General features: G+C 40.2%; 2 protein-coding genes across 3 annotated transcripts; one reads left to right on the forward strand and one right to left on the reverse strand.

Moving 5' to 3' along the window:
• The first annotated feature begins 214 nt into the window (after positions 1-214).
• On the forward strand, positions 215-3,433 carry c10h3orf14 (chromosome 10 C3orf14 homolog). Of its 2 annotated transcripts, none has more exons than XM_041889133.2 (4): positions 215-358; positions 1,923-2,046; positions 2,218-2,286; positions 2,466-3,433. In XM_041889133.2, exons 1-4 carry the CDS (start codon positions 306-308, stop codon positions 2,655-2,657), a joined length of 438 nt encoding a protein of 145 aa, XP_041745067.1. In that variant the 5' UTR covers positions 215-305; the 3' UTR covers positions 2,658-3,433. The 2 variants fall into 2 exon arrangements, with proteins under 2 accessions (XP_041745067.1, XP_041745068.1); XM_041889134.1 differs by lacking the exon at positions 215-358 and adding an exon at positions 988-1,111.
• An 8,187-nt stretch (positions 3,434-11,620) lies between these two features.
• LOC121574944 (fez family zinc finger protein 2) lies at positions 11,621-15,028 on the reverse strand. The gene is made up of 5 exons (XM_041887651.2): positions 14,855-15,028; positions 13,743-14,587; positions 13,299-13,433; positions 13,045-13,177; positions 11,621-12,291 (listed from the first exon to the last, which is right to left on the reverse strand). The coding sequence occupies exons 2-5, from the start codon at positions 14,529-14,531 to the stop codon at positions 12,029-12,031; spliced, it is 1,320 nt and encodes a 439-aa protein (XP_041743585.2). The 5' UTR covers positions 14,532-14,587; positions 14,855-15,028; the 3' UTR covers positions 11,621-12,028.
• Between the last annotated feature and the right edge of the window lie 8,717 nt (positions 15,029-23,745).

Raw genomic sequence — 23,745 nt, forward strand, 5'->3', positions numbered from 1 at the left:
GGGGCCGCTACGCCCGGTGTATAAAAAAAAAAAAAAAGATGTCTAAAATAATGTGTTTACTTTTATATAACAAAATGCGATGTTGTCCGGTCCGGATTGACCCTTTTCTGGGTCCGGACCGCGGTCCGCCAGTTGAGTTTGGCTGGCCTATCGCTTCCTCTCGTTTTGAGAGTCTTTTGACCTTACAAAGATGGCGCACTCAACGCTGTCATTTCCTCGGTTCCGGCCGTTCCTATGGATACAGGTTCTTGCGGAAATTGTGAAAAGGTCAGAAGTGTTTAGCACTTTCCAGCTAAGTTAGCAGAATGACATCTCCTCCATTTGAAGAAGTTGAACTGAGCAAGAAACACGAAGAAATGTGAGCTATTGTCCAGTTAAACAATTTTAGGGAAATCTTGACCATTAGTAACGTGTCGTTAAGGTTAGCTAACGCTAGTGAAAACCTGAATGTGCTTGGTGTCTAACTTAGTCTAATGTTAGCTCAGTCAGAACCATGTAACGTTAACATTAAGTTTAACCAAAGATACTGATAAACGGTAAATGTAACTAATGCTAACTAGCTGATAAAATAGGCAGCAGATCCGAGCGGCTTGCTTACAGCTGCACTAGGGTAGGACAGCATTCCTGTTTACACTGAGTACATATAACATTAGGAATACCTGCTCTTGACATATAGACTGACCAGGTGAAAGCTATGATCCCTTATTGATGTCACTTGTTCATTTCTGCTTCAATCAGTGTAGATGAAGGGGAGGAGACCAGTTAAAGAAGGAATTTTTAAGCTTTAAGACAATTGAGACATGGATTGTGAATGTGTGCCATTCAGAGGGTGAATGGGCAAGACAACAGATTTGTGCCTTTTGAACGGGTATGGTAGTAGGTGCCAGGTGCACCGGTTTGAGTGTGTCAAGAACTGCAACGCTGCTGGGTTTTTAACGCGCAACAGTTTCCTGTGTGTATCAAGAACGGTCCACCACCCAAAGGACATCCAGCCAACTTGACACAACTGTGGGAAGCATTGGCGTCAACATGGGCCAGCATCCCTGTGGAACGCTTTCGACGCCTTGTACGGTCCATGCCTCGACTAATTGAGGCTGTTCTGAGGGCAAAAGTGGGTGCAACTCAATATTAGTAAGATGTTCCTAATATTTTGTACACTCAATGTATATTAAGACACAGCGGAACCGACGAGATATTGCTCAGAAAACATACCTCAATCCAGGTATGAGAAATGCGGTAAACTCCGAATTGTCCCATTTATCCCAACTGTTACACTGAGAAGATTGAACAACTGCTCGTTTTTAAGTGAACTGACAATGGCTTTTCCAAAATGGCTGCTGTGGCTTCTGCTACCTAGCATGAGGACGAAAAGGACAGTTTTCCGGAAAAACTAGCAGTTGGGATAATGGAACTATTCGGAGTACAACGCATTTCTCATTCTTGGATTGAGGTACGTTTTCCGAGCCATATCTCGCGTCGGCTCCGCGTGTCATAATATACACAGGAATAACGGTCTGACCCTAGGGCAGCTGTAAGCACGCGGATTGGATCTGCTGGCAAGCTGATAATTGCGTGTTCAAGAGCATTAAAACAGTGATGTATCATGGGTAAATTGTGACTGATTGATCTACAAATAATATTGAGTAGTTATTTGTGATGCAAGGTGATTTGTAGATCAGTCAGTCAGCAGTTGTCTGCACTGTCGGCTGCGATGTCAAACAAGCCCATTAGCTAACTTTAGTTAGCCCCCTGAGAGTTTGTTGAAAATGTCCTAATTGGCATTGGCTTTGGCTTTCTGAATATCCAGAACAAAAGTATAGCTAGCTCAAATGTAGCTCTACTTGAATAACTAGTGTATGCAGAGCCTAAAGCTCATTTTCACATTGGAAGCATAGTTAAGGAAGTCATCCATGTTGTGTCAGTCTAGGGAAGAGGGCTGTGCTCCTTCAGCAGATGGAGAGTCGATATGAGCAACAGAAGAGCAAGAGGAGGCAGCAGGTGAAGCTGTCACAAGCGGCACATGAGAGAAATGCCCAACTCCTCCAGGTATGAATCTACCAAGTGCCTCTCAGACCTGCTGCTAGGTTCTCTACTTGAATGTACACGTTCAGTGCATGGCTTTTGATGTGCATGTTGATGAGGCTGGTATAGGCTTTGAAGGCTATGTGAAATGGAATAGCTGAATTTGTGATAGGCTGATCCTTTCTCCAACGACAGGACTTGCAGAAAATTGAGAATCGTCTCAGAACAAGAGAACTCCCACACCCTGACATCCTCAGTTTGGAGGTAAGGGATCTCTAATAAGTAACAACAAATTAACAATACATGCCGTCTCTCTGAAGATTCCCTAATTTTCAATGGGAGCTATTTTGAGTTGTGTTGCAGCCTGACCCTACTGTACCTGATAATCAAGTACAGTCAGGGGTCACAGATTGTTGGTGACACAGGCCGCTGTACTGTTCTAGACTCGTTACTGGGCATCAGTTGAGGAGAAGATCCCAGAATGGGAGCGCTTCCTCCTGGGTAAGGGCCCACATCCTAGCAGTGACCCTAGCAGAACACCGAAACAACGGAAACAGAAAACCACACCCAGAGACCATGCCCCCACACAAGATGGGGCTCTGCCTCCTCGTCCTATACTGAAACATGACAAATGACTTGAAGTGGACAATCTGTTTTGGCTTTTGACTTCATCTTATGTGATCAAGCAAGGAGAAACTAAAATCAGTCGACAGTTACACTAGTGTCATATGGGCTGTTTTCCTATGAGAAGAACAGTATTCTTAGCACCAACTGTATTGAGTAGGCATCATGTTGATTTACATATGTTTACACTGCAGCTCCTTTTTGTGCTCAGCCATTTTGATGTCTCAGGGTGAAGCTCAGATTTAGCCTATTTAGCCACAGTCTACATAATTGCTCCTCTTGATTGCAATGTTTACAAGCAAGGCTCACACTTTCAGTGTGAGGATATTGTCTGTAGCAATTTATGGGAATCCCATCCCATCAGAATTTTATTTGAAACAAGAATATGGTGTCTTTGAATTCATGGCTCATATCTGGCCACTAGGGGGAGGTAGCACCATAGATTTGGATAACAAAGGCACATTCCTTCAGTTAGTTAGCCTCAGGTCATTCACTTCACCATCTGTCACTCATCAATGATTTAATCAAAATTGCTCTTATTTATTTGCATATATTGTCTGTATACTAGCTATGTTCTTTTCTTATTTATACAGTAAAGCACTTTTTTTTGCTCAAACATACTGTGCAATATCTTTTCTTTCTTTTTTTTACAATCAATGCTAAAGGTATATTATATATTATGGTAAACCTCAAGCCATTCATCATTCAATTACCGTCCCCATTCTTGTTTAAGTTTAAGCAATGTGCATATATTTAACCAATAAACAGTTTCTTATTATTCACCTAATTCTTCATTGATTTATTCCGTTCACTGCAACCTTACTTTTTTCTAATAAATCATTATATTTATAGTTTAGCTTATTAGTCCGTTAAAAAGCATGAGCTGACGCACACTTAACTTTGTAGAGTTGACTAACAGAGAATAAACTACAAAAATAAAATGTTGCACACTCTATATATACACCCAACAATTTAATACATGTATCCATAAAATTATTGGGAGCATATTAAGAATTTAGCTCATTAGCGTATAACTATTTTAAACTTTTTTTTAAATGAACCAATCCAGCACCCCCCACACTTCATCATACACTACCTTTAGAAAGTTTTCACAACCCTTGACTTTTTCCACATTTTGTGTTACAGCCTGAATTTAAAATGGATTAAATTGAGATTTTGTGTCACTGGTTTACACACAATACGCCATAATGTCAAAGTGGAATTATGTTTTTAGAAATGTGTACAAATTTAATACAAAATGAAAAGCTGAAATGTCTTGAGTCAATAAGTATTCACCAACTTTGTCATGGCAAGCCTAAATAAGTTCAGGAGTAAAAATGTACTTAACAAGTCATCTAATAAGTTGCATGGACTTACTGTGTGCAATAATAGTGTTTAACATGATTTTTGAATGACTACCTCATCTCTGTACCCCCACACACGCAATTATCTGTAAGGTCCCTTAGTCGAGCAGTACGTTTCAATCACTGATTCAACCACAAAGACCAGGGAGGTTTTTCAATGTCTCGCAAAGAAGGGCACCTATTGGTAGATGGGTAAAAATAAAATAAAAAAGCAGACATTGAATATCCCTTTGAGCGTGGTGAAGTTATTAATTACACTTTGGATGGTGTATCAGTACACCCAGCCACTACAAAGATATAGGCGTCCTTCCTAACTCCATTGCCGGAGAGGAAGGAAACTGCTCAGGGATTTCACCATGAGGACAATCATGTTATGGGTATGCTTGTCATCAGCAAGGACTAGGGAGTTGTTTAGGATAAAAAGAAACGTAATAGAGCTATACACAGGCAAAATCCTAGAAGAAAACCTGGTTGTCTGCTTTCCAACAGACACTGGGAGACAAATCCACCTTTCAGCAGGACAATAACCTAAAACACAAGGCCAAATATACATCTGGAGTTGCTTACCAAGATGACATTGAATGTTCCTGAGTGGCATAGATATAGTTTTGAATTAAATCGGCATGAAAATCTATGGCAAGACCTGAAAATAGCTGTCTAGCAATGAACAACCAACTTGACAGAGCTTGAAGAATTTTAAAAGGAATAATGTGCAAATATTGTACAATCCCGGTGTGCAAAGCTCCTTAGAGACTTACCCAGAAAGATCCACATCTGTAATCGCTGCCAAAGGTGATTCTAACATGTATTCACTCAGTGGTGTGAATAGTTGTGTAAATTAGATATTTCTGTATTTCATTTTCAATAATTTTGCTAAAATTTCCAAAATCATGTTTTCACTTAGTCATTATGGGGTATTGGGAATTCTGGCTGTAACACAACAAAATGTGGACTGTCAAGGGGTATGAATAATTTCTGAAGGCACTGTATGTTGTGCATTAGGGGGTTGAATATATTAGCCTGAGCCATTGAGCTGTTCTCTGGAATGTCTCTAAACCATTTATATAGTCATTGAAGAGTCCTCTTTATATTTGAGCTACAATGTGATTGTGCTGTCTTTATTAAACAGAGCCTCCAGAAGGACCTTCTGTGTCTGCGATAATTGCTTTTTTTTATTGTACCTTTTATTCAAGGGTAGCCTGAGGTCAGCCAGTTACCATATGTTCATAATACTCCATAGAAATGTGTGTAAAATGACCCATTCATTTCTGCAGGTCCATTAGGCTTGCATAAACTTCTGTGGTTCTCAAGACAGGTTTTTTTGGGGGGAGTCTGTTTGTTAGGTAGTTGGTATCACTTTGATCAGAAAGCGTTATTGCTAGTAAAGTTAGAATGCCTGTCTGTGTTTTCTTGTGTTATTTTACCATTATACAGTAGACCATATTCAGTATGACAAATTGTCCCATTTATTGGGTTACAAATTGGTCAAAATGTTAGATTGTTTACACCAACATAATCGAGAGTTCTGTTCAGATATTTTCAGCTAAGACACAGGCCGTAGTGACAGTGTTAAGGAGCTGCTGTGTGGAGAAGGTACACGGGACAAAATGTGAGCTCTGATGAAGGTGGACGTCTTGCTGTTAAACAGGACGCAAAAACACAGCGAGCCTTTCCACCTGCTTTCTGACTGTCAAAGCAGCACAAACCACCCCTCTGCCCTCCCTCCTCCACCTCCCTCGTTCTTCCTTCTCTCCTTCCCTCTCTGTGGCAGAGATGGCATCCCTGATTCAGCCTAATTGCGATGATGAAACCTGCACTGGCTTGACGCGGAGTGGCGGCTTGACAAACGCAATCATCCGGATGGCCTTGGTTGAAGTGGCCATGGTTGGCAGCTGCCCTGACTCCTCAGATGGGACCCGCTCCTGCCCCCGAGGTCAGGCAGGCACCAATTGCCATGGAGGGGGGCTAATGGGGGATGGTGATGGTGGGAGGGGTGGTTGTGGGTGAAGATTTGAGGAGGGTGAATGAGGGCAGGGGAACAGGCAGCAAATTATCTAAAAGGGTTTTGAAGAGCACGATCTGGAGCCCTTCCAAATGACTAGATTCGCATTATGTATTCTAATGGTGAAGGCCCTGAGGTGGATTAGCTACGGACACCACAGTCCCGTCACGCCCCCGGCTGGCAGACCAGGCCCCTGTTACCAGGTCCTGCCAGCCAGTCCCAGCCCTGACAACCCTCCCTGAGTCCCCTGACCCCCATTACCCCATAGACACCTGGGTTAAAGCCAACCTCTCAAATTCAGCAGCAGGATTATCAGCTGACAGAGGAGGCTAGGAGGTGACCCCCTCCATCTCTAATAGCATATGCATTTGAAACCGTATGATTACATTATTTGGGGTGTCTATTGAGAGCATGCTGAGAGGCTCCTGAGAAGCACAATAACTGGTTAGCTGTCGACTTCAATTGATTGGATAATGGATGATTGCATGTTGTATTTTATTGAATAATGTGTAGTGTAGTGAGCACTGCAAAACAGAACTAAGATTTTGGCATCATTTGGTTTTGTTTTTCTATTCTTTTATAACATTTTGTTATTATGTGATAGAAGTCCAAACACACATCACATTTTTTGTAGTACACTTTCTTTTTAAATCGACCTACAGTATTTGAAAATAAACCAATGTTAAAATGCTGTTTCTCAAAATAACATGGGGGCTCCATACTGTACAATGTACTCCCGTATTATTCCTTATCACTCCTTTGATCATGTCATGTCAACTCTGGCTAAGTGCATGTCCTGCCAGGCAGGCCTGTGCCTACTGTATCAGCTAAGAGAGGAGTTGACTGTGTGTTGTTCATGTTGTGGTGGATTAAAGAGAAGTCTACATGTGGCACACTAAAAGGAAGTAACACTGACCTTAAGGGAACGCCACACTGTTCAGTATTGACTGGCCAATCTTAAGTATAGTGTTTCCTCCTAAATGGACCAGAGGTTTTTTGTGTCAACATAATCATATACCTCACTGCACTTCACTGTCTCTCTGTACTCCTTACAAAGAAAGCTTTCGGCACATACTTTTTCAATTGTTGTGCACTTAAACACAAATGTCTTTCATATACTGGAGCTTGTCTGGGATTTTTTGATTATTCTTAGACTATTGCTGCTGTACTGCTGGGAACTCCTGCAGTGTTTTTTCTCCTTTTCAAATGCATACTTACATACTTACATTGTGCTTAATGTTTTCAGCTCTTTTTCCACAAGCCTACCGGTGAGGTAAGGGAAGGTATAACATATAGTTTTATTTGAGTTGAGTGTGTATGACTGCAAGAATATGTCTCTGTTAGTGTGTGAGAGAGTGGATTTTGTTGTTTTTTCCTTTTCAACATTGATACTATGGAGGAAAGAATGCATTCACAGTATGTCCTGAACAACATGTTGGATGTACAGAATATGTATTTTTTATCACATCTTCTATCGTATGAAAAATAATTACATTTTAATTGCTTGGATCAATCTCCATTGTGTTAATGGAAGTCACAAAGTTAATTAGTTTTACTTGTGTTCAGTCCTCTATCCTCTTACCAGTGCCTAACAACTGGTGAGAATGCTCATCCTAATTTGACACAACTTGTAGGATCTCATTATAAGGGGCCTTATTTGTGTGAACGAACGCCGTGGTTCTGGAGTAGTACGGTCATTAGCCCTTGTGGGTAAGCACAGCAGTAGTGGACATTTCTCAGCAGGGCCAGCCCAGGTCAAAGGGATTAGCACCGGACATCCCAGAATTAGCGATCCTGACCAACAATGAGACTGATTTAATTCCACAAAAATAGAGCTCAGTCTCTGCAGGGTGTGATGGAGAACATTACTCATTTTATTATTCACTTATTTATCTAGTTATAGAAATGTGTTGATATAAAGTTGTATGCTTGCCTATTAATTTGGTATTGTTTATCTATTTAATTGTTTTTGACAGTGGCCAACATTAGTTTTTACTCATGACTCCTCATGGACACCAATCTCATTGCTGTCAGTGCACGTCAGAACAGTGAGAGGCTGAGGCTGGAAATGTGGAGCAGATTGTTTTGGGGTCAGGGTTCTCTAATCCTCCCAGAGACAGAGGTGAAAGTAGTGGGCAAAGGGACAGAGTCCCCTTCAGCTCCTTGGCCCTGGGCTCTGAGGGTGGGCGGACGGACTGGTCCTGGGTGGAGGTCAATCTCTGGAGACTGACAGACAGTGATGTGATTCCAGTAGGGCAGAGCTGGCACATGGCTCCTACGAGCCCAGCACCCATAGGCCTCTAAGCCACAAAGCACCTTCTACCACCCGTGTCCTTGACGAGCCAAGAAAGGCAGTGTGTGTGTGCGCGTGTATGTACATTTACATTGTGTAAAGGTATAGAAGGATTTTAATTAGATTTGGTGGGGAAAGTGTTGACTAGTTTTATCAAGGAATTTTACTTGTATTTAATGGATAGCATGATTGCAGTGTAGGCCTACACAATGCACACTCCAATTTGCTGGTGTAATATGCTAGGCTACTGCACCCAAAAAATATATTTAGAAAATCCAAGATCCTAAGGAGGTGTTTGAAACCAAATGTGGATTACATATTTGTTATGTTTTTGTATTGAAATGTTATTTATTTTTTACAATAAACTGTCTTTATAATATTCAATAGCTTTCGTTGTGTCATATATACACATGCATGTTCCAATCCTATCATTTTCCAGTGTCGAGTACCCACTGCATATTTTGAGCAGCTACAACAATATTATTGCTGACTGCCCTTTTGGACATTATTAAAAAGTTTCCAGAACACCATGTAGTTGGCTGGCTGATTCCATATTTTCAACACCATTGTCCAGGAATGCGCCTTGTGAGTTCTTTGTGCCAAGAGCCAACGCTTCTTCTAGCTAGGGGCGCAACCAGCCTGTGCGCTCCTCCAGCAGCGAAATAAATTGCTTTCCAAAATGATGGTAAGGGTTGATTTAATTAGAATTTAATGTGGGCTAAACGGGGGAAACTGATGTAGTTAACATTTGGTGGACTTAATTGGTCCTTTTATCTCCTCTCAGCCCTTAAAAACGCCGAAACTACTCCCGTTAATCTCCCAATCAATTGAATTGGTCAAACAAAAGTCTTGCTCTACTTTTCTTCCTGTCTCAGCCGAGCCTTTTGTTACTTGTAAATGCCTCAATTTTGGGTGATCCTGATCGTGTAGATGTACTCTATTGTTGACAGTTGATTAATGCGCTCTTGTGTTGATAATCTCTTTCGCTGTCTTACATGTGCACGCAGTAATGAGCTCCGTTGTCAATTAACGTGTTTCTAGAAGCGAAGCTGGTTGCTCAGATGTTTGAGAGGTATGTGCAGAGAAAAGGGCAACGCTGCTGCCTTTAGGTTGTTTACTCCAGTCCCCAGCACTCTTTTCTCCGGCTTTGGACAAGACGGACACTAGTGCATAGCCCTGACGCTTTTCTACACACAAACATTTATTTTGAGAAACTCACACCATGCGCATTTCCCCATCTATAGACTATTCCCTGACAAAGATGGATGAATGGATACTGAAATTCAATGTAGGCTGAGTTGTAAAGATTATTTATACAAAACACAAACCAAACCCGTTATAAGACGTAAAAACAAGTACCATTGGCAACACTTTACATACTGTGTGAACTGTGATAATTATTCGGCCCGTCAACCCAATATGGTTGTAGGTGTGGACATGTTCCAGATTGTCAGTGCGAGGGGATACCAACTTGATAGCGTTGCCTATTGTTTAATTGGGCATAACTGACCCCGTGATATTCTAGCTATGTTTGTGTTGGAATTTCATTATGATATTTTTCTGCATATGCCAACCCCCTACCCGCAACTCATTGACTGTAGTCAATTAAAGTGTATTATTTGATGATGCTTTGGAATGTTTGTATAGAACAATTGCCTATAGTCTATCCTACGTAGGCTACGAATTAAAATATGAGAATAATTAGGCCTAACGAAAGTACATTTGAGAATTGTTTTATTCTTCTCATAGCACAATTAAAGCCTACACTTAATAACATTTATGACGCAATGTGACGTGGCTTTCTTGAATTTCTATTGAAAACTCGGTAGCCTAAACTGGAATTGCGCACAATCTGAGTCTGGCACTACACATGAGTGTTCAAATTACGCACAATGTTCAACGCCAACAAATAGGAGTAGGGTGTGAAATATCAAAATATATGCCTAGAGCCTATATGTTGAACAATAATGTCAGCCTTTAGCTGATGTGACAATTTTTTTTTTTTTTTACTGACAATAAAACAATAATGGTTTTGGAAAAAACACACTAGTTGGTATCTTCTGGTCTTTTAAGCAGCTTGTGTGGGACCAGGGGGGACCAGAGGTGAACAGCCCATTCAACTGGTTATATTAGCCTTCTAACCCGTCCCTGGGCATGGTGTATAATTACTAACCGTTCTAATTGGTAGACCGAGATTTGTGAGCACGCGCCCGTCTCTCGTCAGAATTTCTGTTAGCGCACAAGGATAATATTGTTCCAGGAGCCGTGTGCAGAATACGTTATCCTTTATTAAAGCTGGACAGAGGTGGATGATATGGCCCAAGTGCTCTATTATTCATATTCTGATGAACACGTCTTGATGCGGTGAAGCCTCCCCTCGAGGGCGTTTAGCTGATTAATGTAATTCGCATTCAAGAGTGCAGTTTATATCAGATCATTACATTTTAGTCATTTAGCAGACGCTCTTATACAGAGCGACTTACAGTTAGTGAGTGCATACATTTTTCACACTGGCCCCCCGTGGAAATCGAACCCACAACCCTGACGTTGCAAGCGCCATGCTCTACCAACTGAGCTACAGGAGGCCTTTACACGGAAGTCAAGTGTAGCATCATCAGACTTGTCTCTTTGTCTGGCAAAAAGTGCTTAAACTGAATTTATAGCCACCAATTTAAAGTGGAGGTTTATGATTTACATTTTTACATTTTAGTCATTTAGCAGACGCTCTTATCCAGAGCGACTTACAGTTAGAGAGTGCATACATTTTCAATGATGCTGCACAGGCCTAACAGTTACTTCTCTCAACCAAGTAACAGGAGCCATGTATTATTGCCGTATAAACCCAGACTAGCCTACACACTGGTGCTAGTAAAACAGCTGCTTGCAAAGCTTTTTTTGTGAAAAAGCAAACATCTGGATATTTGAGAGGATGAAATTGCCTATAGGCCTATCAGACGGATCACTGTCTTCGCAACTGGTTGGTTTGCATAGGCTACGTATAGCTTGATTTGGAAGAAGGCTGAAACGTTGGCCTATTGCAATATGATATGAGCCAAGCGTTATGAAATATCAATACAATTCTGTTCTGATATGTTATAGGCCTTTTCAAATAATTGAATGTAAACGTTTTCGATAACATTTTATTTAGGATACACTTTTTATTTCCTATTAATAAATGGCAACAGATGAAATTGTTAAACATTTAATTTTATGCATAAGTTATGTTGATGTATAAAACGTTTTATCCACATGTAGGTTACAATTTAGTTGTATGTAGCCTGCATAGTAATGTATAAAAATGCGCCCACGGTAAAATACTTTTAAATTACATTTTATTTTAATATTATTTACAATTCGATTTTCACACGTTATGCAATAGAAAGAAAAAACACGTCCTCCTGAATTTACCCATGGGTGGAGCAAATAGTAATTTCCTTCGTAAATGTTTATAACATGAATTCATTCACGGTCAGAATTTACTGCACTGCTGCAACAATACAAAGTTCCCATCCTCATTATTATAATTTTGAAATCGAATAACAACCTAAAACACAAATTGCCTTCCATCAGTCTATCAAGTCGTCACAATGTTTTATTTGTATGCTTTATAGTTTCCCTTCTTTTAACAATTTTATTTGATGTTTTCATCACTCACTGAAAACTGGAGAAAAAAATGCATTGAGAAATGTGCACTGGCGAGGCTTAATAAACTGTCCATTTAAGTCAGCTTTGGGGTCCCCTGGAAGAATCGGTCGCCACAGATATAGGCCTACATGAGTTATTGTCGTGCAACTTCCTTATGTGTTTTTTCAGGTCAAAGTTTCTGCAGAAGCCTTTCCCGCAGGTTCCGCACGTGAAGGGCTTTTTGTCGTTGTGCGTGTGCATGTGAAAGGTTAGGTTGTAGACCTGATGGAAGGCCTTGTTACAGATGGAACACTTGTACTGTTTCTCTCCACTGTGCGTCAACTTGTGGTTCTTGTAATTTCCTGAAATTGGGAAATGAAATTAATAAAAATGAACATCGCGAATAAAGTGAACAGCATACACTAAATGGAACACAAATTTAGCTGCTTTCTTCTCCTCAAGGTCAACTGGTCACCATTAAGTTACTCTCCACAAAGGCGCTCCATTCTACAGCCTTCATTAATTAGCGCTTTGCATGTTGAAGTCAATAAATTGTCAAACTTTGTCAAAGTCAAACGTAACAGCAACTGAAAACGGTCAGATTATAAACCAGAGAAAGTTCTGTCTCTTGACCCATGGCGAATTTAAGAGTCTTGTGTGGAGAGTTAGTTAGTGTAAAGTGACATGACCTATTTAGATTGATGCTTCAACATCATCAGAGGGCAGCACGGGTATCAATTTTTACCAATAATATGGATAGGCCTCTAAATAATAGGAATTGTGTGCCTTTGCTGTTACTTTTGGATGTAATCTAGGCTACATTATCATTAGGTTATAACTGGGATATATCATTACCACCATCATATAGCCTAGTTATTGTCATAAAAGTGTGATTTTTAATTAATATTTGTCTGGGATATTAATTTCATAAATGTATAACGCAGGCTGAAAATAATATGATCTGTATTATTTTATTATGATGCTCTGGTGTTATATTATTCTAAAAACATATAGCCTAAGACAAATGAAAACCTATAATGCGTGTTTTTGTAAATATAGCCTACCATTCAGGATATCCTGAATATTTTGACCAGGGTTTAAATGGTAATAATTACCTTTCTGATGAAATCCTTTCCCACAGAATTCGCAGACGAAAGGTTTGTACCCGGCATGGATCCGTATGTGAGTGTTCAGCGTCGAACTTCTGTTGAACGCCTTGCCACACTGATTGCATTTATGAGGCTTTTCCTGATAAAGAAATACAATATATATATATGATTATTATTTGTAAGCAATCCTCGAAGGAGTTTATAGTATAGTCATATATAACTAATATAGTTATTATCGAGTGAAATATGATATGTTTCACCTGTGTGTGGATTATTTTGTGTCTGCACAATGTGCTGGCCTGACGGAATCCTTTCCCGCACACTTTACACACAAACGGCCTCGCGCCTGTGTGCACTGGCATGTGTCGTGTCAAATTATAATGAGCATTGAACACCTGCAGAAGAAAACAAACAATCTCGTTTTCACTTTTCTTGTATTTCATTTGTGAGATGTTTCGATAATTGAAATAAACATTTCAGCTTCAATTTAATTTCCATATAAATAGGGTATGCCTATTCTAATCTATTGCACAAAACATTTACAATAACTGATACTGCGTTATTGTCTATAGGTCTATATGTTTATTATTTTTTTAAGGAAATGTAAGTGATTTGCAAAGCAAATAATAAGCAAACAAAACGAACAATAACAATTGCATCGTTATTATTTTATACCATTCGTTTTACTGAATTAAATCCTTTACCTTTCCACACACTTCGCATGTGAAGTTTTTGGGTTTCCCGTCCGTGGAGCTGTTGTTGAGCTTGCTGTGCGCTTTCACTCCATTTTTCTCCGAGGTCAGGCTATTGTTCTCCTTCACTATCTGGTCGAGCTGGCCAGGGAGATGCTCCTTGTGTGGGTACTGAGGTGTCGGAAACTTTTCGGCCGAAGCGCTGGCGAGTTTGGCATTCTCCAGCAGTAGCAGTTTCTGGTGCGCACTGAGAGAAGCTTGGGCTTGTGAGTTGGCCAGGGCTGAGGAAAACAAGTGTCCGCTTAGCAGCTCAGACTGGTGATAAGCAGAGTCCAGGTAGTTAAAATAATAAAGAGAGCCGTTGGTGGGCATCGCCACTGCCTGGTGGATGACTTGGGGTTTTATCACCCTCCCCGGTAGTAAAGAGTGCTTCAACCCCGAGTCAATTTTGTCACACATCCCGCAGTTGGCTTTGCACATCCCCGCAGAAGTGCATAGTGTTCCTCTGAAATTAGCTTTCCAAAATTCGGAGTAGTTCATCAGCGCCTTGGCTTGTAAATCGTAGCTAAAAGGTTGCAGGGGGATCATGCACGGTATAGGTGAGCAGAGACCCAGCATCTTTATTCCCTCTGAAGACTCCACTACTCGCCGCTCATCCAAACGGCCTTTTGGTTCAGAGTTCTTGGACATGATCCGTTCAATGGAGAAGGCCAGCGCCTTTGGGGCGGCGGACACTCCGTTCCTACCGCCATCGAGTCGTGGGCAAGACATCACCGTTCCCAAAGGGAGAGAACTTGACATTTTGTGTACCGAACTTGGTGTGAGCAGCAGCCGACCAGCCCTCCTGTCCTCGCCTCCTGAATTCCAGGAAAAAGACCGGTCCCACATCAGTTTAATAAGGACCTTGGTATTACAATCTCACCTATTTGCATTCAAATGGGAATCCCTGGAACAATAGCGTCCAGGGGTACCAGATTAATGCTCATTAGTACACACAAAATTAACAGGACATTACAGAGCTCGTTAGGGAAAAGAAAAAGACAAAAAGCAGTGAGTTAATTCCTATTCAACACCTCTGAGAATCTGATAGCAAACTTAGCGTCAGAGTCAATGTTGAAGTTTACCTTTTTGTAAAGCGACGACAGATGTATTCGGAGATAGCAGCGTGACTGCTCTGTCACATTTTGGAAGCGGACGTCTTCATCAGCGCGAGATCACTGTCTCTTGCATTTAGCTACATCACATGGACTAGCTCATATCAGGGTGACAAGGAAACGCCATCACCAGCCCTGCCTCTTCTCCCGCCGCCCACTTATATACTGCCATGGGGGTGGTATGCATGACAGTTATTACAGATTATTATTTATGTCTCCATCCTCAAATACTCTGCTCATACCACCAGCCATTCTCTAATCGAATAACTATGATTTAGTCTATTTCTTTCTCGAAAAAAAAAAGAAAAAGATGAGGGCCATTTGATCATGTTAATTTGAACAATGTGTTATTAGGCTATTATTATTATTGTTGTTGGTATTATTTGTTTGTTGTTGATTGTTGCTGACAACACTATCAATTACTGTTTTTAGGAAATAGGCCTAGTATTCTAAAAAAAAAAATGATTTAATTCAGGCTGCCATGTTTTGAATTGGAATATCGGTAAATATTAGGCTAATTAGTTAATAAGATCATAAAACTCATTTTCTGATTGTATGCTTCTAACTGCTAAAATTCACAATTTATTAGGCCTTCAGAGGTTGTTTAACTTGATTAACAATAATTATTTTTTGTCCTCTGGTTTAACCAGACTACATTTTAATTGTGAGTTGCTAATCCTTGGAGATGGAATAGTTTTTCCATGCTGGTTTATTACTATTTGAATAATTGAGAAGGTCCAATTTCCACCTGTTTAAAGTGCAGATCGCAAGAGCAGAACCTCCCTCGGATCCTATTAAACGTTTTTCCTCCACCTATTCAGAAGAACCAATTTTCCAGAGCGATTCAGAACTCAGCTCAGCCCCGAAAAAAATAGCTCTTTCAGTTTTAGCTACTAAAGCACTGCGTGGAACCTGGTTTTGTGTTTTTCTTAAATAAAAGGACGGATTAAGGGGGAAGAAAAGACTTAGCCTGGCCAGAGGTAGACCTTTAAATAAAAAGAGCTCTTTTTAAACCAGCATAAAAAGTTTGCTGGAATCCAGAGTTTTGTGTGCTTGTTACAATGACCAGTTGCCCTCTCCTCTTTTTTCATAAGGACCAGCTTAAATTAATTTGTTTGCAGACGATTTCACCTGAGACGCACAACAAATGACTACAAAAATAGATTCCAAAATAACTTTGCAAGTTCACACCCACAAACGCGCATTATGATTTTCTTTATGCCTATTATTATTATTGGTTTGACAACGCATTGTTGAAGTTTATTTTGTCGACCATGCCATTCTAAAGTTTTCTCCCCTTAATATCGAGTGTGGATAAGTTAATTGTCATGTCCTTGAGATAGGCTAATAATAGGCTACTCAAGGTCAGGACATAGTCTTTCTTGGGTGAATATGGAAAATGTGAACTGAGATAAACTGCTTTTATTTCGACTTTATTTCATAGTTTAAACTAAAGGACAAACACTTGTTCAGGATACTGACTTCCGTTCGTTTCTCTGCTCTTTTTGTACATGATTGATAAACATGTAGAAAATATACGAAAATAAGCCATACATTTTCACAACAGTCTTTACTGATGACAAAAAGGTGTGTAGTCCTACGTAACCAAGACCTGAATATGTAGGCCAATTATGCTACATCTTAAATCCCGTTACACACCTGCAGCTTTAGCGCAGAAGGGTTTAAACGAGTCCCACTAATTCTACTCATATGTAAATGATGTAACTGTAATTTGAGTTTATTCAGGCCCATTACCGGCTCGTCCACACAATAAACATTTATCCTATTGCTGTAACCTCGGCCCACTACTCGGCATTAACACGTTCAGCAATTAGCTCGGGCATCGACTCAGGGGACTAGCTCTTGTCTCTTCTTTCCAAAGCAGGCACGCAAACATGTAGCCTACACAATGCAGCTGGCCGGGACGCTGAATTTTCATGACAAATTTGTTTGTTTATTGTGTCCCAATCTATTACCGTGATACGCTAGACCTATACTATATTTGGTAGTAAACGGTGGACTTGTTGTACTATCATGGTTTTGACAGAAGCTGCATGTTTTCCTCGCAAAACTGAAGAAAGTAAAACCTAGTCTATTATAATTCAATGTACAGTATGTAATGTATATATTTTTTAAATCAATAACTGTAAAGTTTATCACGGATATAGTCTACTCATATTCAAAGTAGACAGCCTATTAGTTCACAATTATACGCATAATGCAATATTAAAAAGGTAAGGTGGTGGTAAAATGACAACAATAATAAAACACCTTTGCCAAGCTCATGATGCCAAATGTATGATGACATCTGCTAGCTGTTTGGCATTCAGGTCCATTCCAAACCTAATTCAATTATACTGTACATCATAAACTCTTATCTCAAACCATGCTTTGATTTTGAAAATGAAGCAAAAAGTAGTAAACAACATTCAGAATCGCTGTCAAACCTATTGACTTATTTTCTAAATGTATATTTTCTCTTCAGTTTAAACACACGCAGAAACTTACAGACATTCACTCTTCTTTGTATTAGTTTAAGTGACAGACAGTGGAGGGAAAGCGTTGAAAACGCCTTGGTGCTGTTGACTCTGCAGGAAGTCAAGTAGAGAAGTTTCCAGAGCGACCTGCCACTGAGAGTTGGCCCTGATGCCACAAGTGACTAGAGAGAACATGTCTCTTATTGAATCCTATAGGATTTGTGCCATCTCTATCAGAATGTTATTGGAAACCTATTGGACCATTTCCCCCCCCTATTGGATCCTTTAGGTTTTTGACAAGTATTGGATGATATTCTCACCCCAATCAGAATCTTATTATAACTTTTTTTCTTAATTTAACCCATTAAATTATAGTTTGTTGTCATTCATTCCAGTACAATAAAACAACATTAATTACATTTTCTTTGATCGGAAACAACAGTTCTATGTTAATTTCGATTTTATTCACCACCACAATATGACATTGATTAAAGGCTGCCAGTTCATTTGCATTATGACCACCAGTAGTGCACCTTTTTTTCAACAAAACAGGAGTTATTTTATTTTATTCTTATTCATGCAACTTCTTGTCGTTGAATTAGATCTTACAACATGACATAGTATACTATACTGAATCAGTGGAGGATCCTCAGAGGAGGAAGGGGAGGACCATCCTCCTCAGTGAAAAATATACACAAAAGTAATAATAATTGTAAAACATTAAAAAAGTTATCCTTTTTAGATAAAACTATACAAAATATATTCACGTCACAAAATAATTGATTAAAACACTCTGTTTTGCAATGAAGGTCTACAGTAGCCTCAACAGCACTCTGTAGAGTAGCACCATGGTGTAGCCGGATGACAGCTAGCTTCTGTCCTCCTCTGGGTACATTGACTTCACTACATAACCTAGGACACTCATGTTTCTCAACCCCTTCCATAGACTTACACAATAATTATGACAACTTCTGGAGGATGTCCTCCAACCTATCAGAGCTCTTGCAGCGTGAACTGACATGTTGTCCACCCAATCAAAGGATCAGATCATTAATCTAGTACTGATAGCATAAGCTACAGCTAGCTAGCACTGCAGTGTATAAAATGTGGTGCGTAGTTGACTCAAAGAGAGAGAAAGACAATAGTTTAACAGTTTTGAACAAATTAAATTCTTCAAACATTTCGTCATTTTTTTCACTTTCAGTTTAATTACTTAGCTAGCAAATGCAGCTAGCTAGTTTACCCTACTCAAACACCCTGCTCAAACAGAGGGATGCTATGTTAGCTAGCTGGTTATGACTATCCAACACAACACTGGTACTCTTCCAAGTCAAGGTAAGCTTTTGGTGTTACAAATGTACTGCCACCGGAACCCGCCGGTGTAACTGCTAAACTGCTTACTGACTATACACTGTAACATTACTGCATGATTGTAACGGGTTTATTAACGTGTTAGTTCAATTAGCTATGTTGACTATGACGTTACTTTATCTAATATGGTGACAACGATGTAGGCTGTGTGTAGCGGTTTTGATATGGTTTGGCTTGGAAAGGTTTTTTCGCCTGGTCACATACAGCTGATGTGTTGTGCATTGAAGTCCACAAACAAAGGGAAAAGGTGAGAGGAGAACAGCGCATAGATGCGAGAAGGAATACAACGTGGCAGCTATGAAAGTGAGCTGTGTTTACGCTTGATCAGGGGTGTATTCATTCCGCCGATTCTGTTGAAAAAAGTTTCTTAAACGGAAGCAAACGGAATGGAAGGGGATAAACATACCTGAATTTGTCCAATAGAAACTCTTGTTTGCAACTGTTGGACTAATGATTACACCCTAGATGACCTAGATGCAGGCAAGAGTGTGCAAGGTGGTATTGAATGTGCCACTGTCTGTCCATGTGTCACTGTCTGTCACCTCAAATGTTTCTCTCGACCTGTGTGCACCTACGTTGTAAACTTTCATTCATACACTAGGTTGTAGCAACCTCATGATGGGCATAGGGAAAATTAGAGTATCATTAGTAGACTAAACCTATCGATGTTACATTGAACTGGGTGAATGGAATATGAATGACAGTCATCCAATATGCTTTAATAGAAATAAGGCCATACTCATGAAAAAAAATCTGCCTCGACTGGCACCGACTGCCACTGTACTGTATACAATGTTACAATAACACAAGCTTTTGGCGGGTTTTCCCTTAGAATGCACTGCATTTATACATTGCTTACAGTTGAAGTCGGAAGTTTGCATACACTTAGGTTGGAGTCATTAAAAATAATTTTTCAACCACTCCACACATTTCTTGTTAACAAACTATAGTTTTGGCAAGTCGGTTAGGACATCTACTTTGTTTATGACACAAGTAATTTTTCCAACAATTGTTTACAGACAGATTATTTCACTTATAATTCACTGTATCACAATTCCAGTGGGTCAGAAGTTTACATACACTAAGTTGACTGTGCCTTTAAACAGCTTGGAAAATTCCAGAAAATGATGTCATGGCTTTAGAAGCTTCTGATAGGCTAATTGACATCATTTTAGTCAATTGGAGGTGTACCTGTGGATGTATTTCAAGGCCTACCTTCAGACTCAGTGCCTCTTTGCTTGACATCATGGGAAAATAAAAAGAAATCAGCCAAGACCTCAGAAAGAAAATTGTAGACCTCCAGAAGTCTGGTTCATCCTTGGGAGCAATTTCCAAATTCCTGAAGGTACCACGTTCATCTGTACAAACAATAGTACGGGGTGGCTTGCCAGCCGAAGAACATCATCCCAACCGTGAAGCACGGGGGTGGCAGCATCATGCTGTGGGGGTGCTTTGCTGCAGGAGGGACTGGTGCACTTCACAAAATAGATGGCATCATGAGGAAGGAACATTATGTGGATATATTAAAGCAACATCTCAAGACATCAGTCAGGAAGTTAAAGCTTGGTCGCAAATGGGTCTTCCAAATGGACAATGACCCCAAGCATACTTCCAAAGTTGTGGCAAAATGGCTTAAGGACAACAAAGTCAAGGTATTGGAGTGGCCATCCCAAAGCCCTGACCTTAATCCTATAGAGCATTTGTGGGCAGAAATGAAAAAGCGTGTGCGAGCAAGGCCTACAAACCTGACTGGCTGTTTTGGTGGGTACTATTTAATGAAGCTGCCAGTTGAGGACCTGTGAGGCGCCTGTTTCTCAAACTAGACACTCTAATGTATTTGTCGTCTTGCTCAGTTGTGCACCGGAGCCTCCCACTCCTCTTTCTATTCTGGTTAGAGCCAGTTTGTGCTGTTCTGTGAAGGGAGTAGTACACAGCATTGTACGAGATCTTCAGTTTCTTGGCAATTTCTCGCATGGAATAGCCTTCATTTCTCAGAACAAGAATAGACTGACGAGTTTCAGAAGAAAGTTATTTGTTTCTGGCCATGTAATCAAACCCACAATTGCTGATGCTCCAGTTACTCAACTAGTCTCAAGAAGGCCAGTTTTATTGCTTCTTTAATCAGCACAACAGTTTTCAGCTGTGCTAACATAATTGCAAAATGATTTTCTAATGATCAATTAGCCTTTTAAAATGATAAACTTGGATTAGCAAACACAACATGCCATTGGAACACAGGACTGATGGTTGCTGATAATGGGCATCGGTACGTCTATGTAGATATTCCATAAAAAATCTGACGTTTCCAGCTACAATAGCCATTTACAACATTAACAGTGTCTACACTGTATTTCTGATCAATTTGATGTTATTTTAATGGACAAAAAATTTGCTTTTCTTTCAAAAACAAGGACATTTCTAAGTAACCCCAAACTTTTGAATGGTAGTGTATAAAAAAACAACAATGAGGAGCCAATCACATACATGTTGAGCCTCTACCAGCGCCATACAGCTATAGTTTAGAGATTAGTGAATGTGTGATGGAGATTGCCTATACCGAAACTGCATTGAGGTCGCGTGTAGGCTACACATACAGTGCCTTGCAAAAGTATTCATCCCCCTTGGCGTTTTTCCTATTTTGTTGCATTACAACCTGTAATTTAAATATAATTTTATTTGGATTTAATGTAATGGACATACACAACATATTTCAAATTGGTGAAGTGAAATGAAAAAAATTACTTGTTTCAAAAAAGTGTAATAAATAAATAACAGAAAAGTGGTGCGTGCATATGTATTCACCCCCTTTGCTATGAAGTCTGTAAATAAGATTTGGTGCAACCAATTACCTTCAGAAGTCACATAATTAGTTAAATTAAGTCCACCTGTGTGCAATCTAAGTGTCACATGATCTGTCACATGATCTCAGTATATATACACCTGTTCTGAAAGGCCCCAGAGTCTGCAACACCACTAAGCAAAGGGCACCACCAAGCAATCGGCACCATGAAGACCAAAGAGCTCTCCAAACAGGTCAGGGACAAAGTTATGGAGAAGTACAGATCAGGGTTGGGTTATAAAAAATATCAGAAACTCTGAACATCCCACGGAGCAGCATTAAATCCATTATTAAAAAATGGAAAGAATATGGCACCACAACAAACCTGCCAAGAGAGGGCTGCCCACCAAAACTCACAGACCACGCAAGGAGGGCATTAATCAAAGAGGCAACAAAGAGATCAAAGATAACCCTGAAGGAGCTGCAAAGCTCCACAGCGGAGATTGGAGTATTTGTCCATAGGACCACTTTAAGCCATACACTCCACAGAGCTGGGCTTTACGGAAGAGTGGCCAGAAAAAAGCCATTGCTTAAAGAAAGAAATAAGTAAACACGTTTGGTGTTCAACAAAAGGCATGTGGGAGACTCCCCAAACATATGGAAGAAGGTACTCTGGTCAGATGAGACAAAAATTGAGCTTTTTGGCCATTAAGGAAAACGCTATGTCTGGTGCAAACCCAACACCTCTCATCACCCCGAGAACACCATCCCCACAGTGAAGCATGGGGGTGGCAGCATCATGCTGTGGGGATGTTTTTAATTGGCAGGGACTGGGAAACTGGTCAGAATTGAAGGAATGATGGATGGCGCTAAATACAGGGAAATTCTTGAGGGGAAACCTGTTTCAGTCTTCCAGAGATTTGAGACTGGGACAGAGGTTCACCTTCCAGCAGGACAATGATCCTAAGCATACTGCTAAAGCAACACTCAAGTGGTTTAAGGGGAAACATTTAAATGTCTTGGAATGGCCTAGTCAAAACCCAGACCTCAATCCAATTGAGAATCTTTGGTATGACTTAAAGATTGCTGTACACCAGCAGAACCCATCCAACTTGTAGGAGCTGGAGTAGTTTTGCCTTGAAGAATGGGCAAAAATCCCAGTGGCTAGATGTGCCAAGCTTATAGAGACATATCCCAAGAGACTTGCAGCTGTAATTGCTGCAAAAGGTGGCTCTACAAAGTATTGACTTTCGGGGGGGTGAATAGTTATGCACGCTCAAGTTTTCTGTTTTTTTGTCTTATTTCTTGTTTGTTTCACAAAAAAAATTATTTTGCATCTTCAAAGTGGTAGGCATGTTGTGTAAATCAAATGATACAAATCCCCCAAAATCCATTTTAATTCCAGGTTGTAAGGCAACAAAATAGGAAAAATGCTGTGGGTGGTGAATACTTTCGCAAGCCACTGTAGTAATTACATTTATTAGAAGCCATGCAAGTAGCCTATGAAGTCTATTGGAGACTTTATGTTGAGTAAATGATAGGCTGCTAGCGTTGTGATAACTGGTCTAATGTAGGCCATGAATGAAGCCAGATAGTTGATATGTCTGTTTCATGCAGCTTCCCACGTGCATATTTTGTATTTTTTGTAAAACTGTGGGATAGAAAACCTGCAGACATTCGGCCCTCCGTGGAATGAATTTGACACGTGGGTTAGGGTAGGATTTCAGCTGTAAGTGTAATGTTTTACCAATCTAGGGTTAGGGTTTCAGCTGTAAGTGCAATGAATTACCATTCTAGGGTTATGGTTAGGCTTAGGGTTGAGCTGGGATGTGGACATGAAGCTAGTGTTAGGATTGAGGATAAACCCTAAACCTGGACATGAGACATTTCCGGTTAGGTAAGATCCCAGATTGGTTAGCCTGAGCCCATCTCACCATTAGGCCTATGCTTACCAATCTTGACAAAATCATATATAGCATCAGGCAGTGTTATTTCAACACCACAACAAATGAGTCTGTCAATGGCTCAACACTGGCTGTAAATCTCCTGGTAGGCCTACCGACTGACTGGCAGTGGTCCTCACACTCTCCATTAGTGGTCGCACAGAGGATGACAACTTCTTAATGTGAGGGAATGGAATGGGAATGTGTGACCACAGGGAAGCGCTGGTGTTCAGAACTTTTCAGTGAACTTGTGCTCATCGCTTCATTAGGGCTATGTTTACAGATGTGTTA

Source organism: Coregonus clupeaformis, chromosome 10 (genome assembly GCF_020615455.1).
Source record: "Coregonus clupeaformis isolate EN_2021a chromosome 10, ASM2061545v1, whole genome shotgun sequence".
Taxonomy (NCBI): Eukaryota; Metazoa; Chordata; class Actinopteri; order Salmoniformes; family Salmonidae; genus Coregonus; species Coregonus clupeaformis.

Excerpts from the sequence above, each read along its gene's own strand:
- LOC121574944 (XM_041887651.2), bottom strand. The coding sequence starts at position 14,531 with ATGTCAAGTTCTCTCCCTTTGGGAACGGTGATGTCTTGCCCACGACTC. Across the intron at positions 13,434-13,742 it reads CATGCGAAGTGTGTGGAAAG|GTGTTCAATGCTCATTATAA; the intron begins GTAAAGGATTTA and ends TTTCTTCTGCAG. Across the intron at positions 13,178-13,298 it reads ACAAAATAATCCACACACAG|GAAAAGCCTCATAAATGCAA; the intron begins GTGAAACATATC and ends TTTCTTTATCAG.
- c10h3orf14 (XM_041889133.2), top strand. The coding sequence starts at position 306 with ATGACATCTCCTCCATTTGAAGAAGTTGAACTGAGCAAGAAACACGAA. Across the intron at positions 2,047-2,217 it reads GAAATGCCCAACTCCTCCAG|GACTTGCAGAAAATTGAGAA; the intron begins GTATGAATCTAC and ends CTCCAACGACAG. Across the intron at positions 2,287-2,465 it reads CTGACATCCTCAGTTTGGAG|ACTCGTTACTGGGCATCAGT; the intron begins GTAAGGGATCTC and ends GTACTGTTCTAG.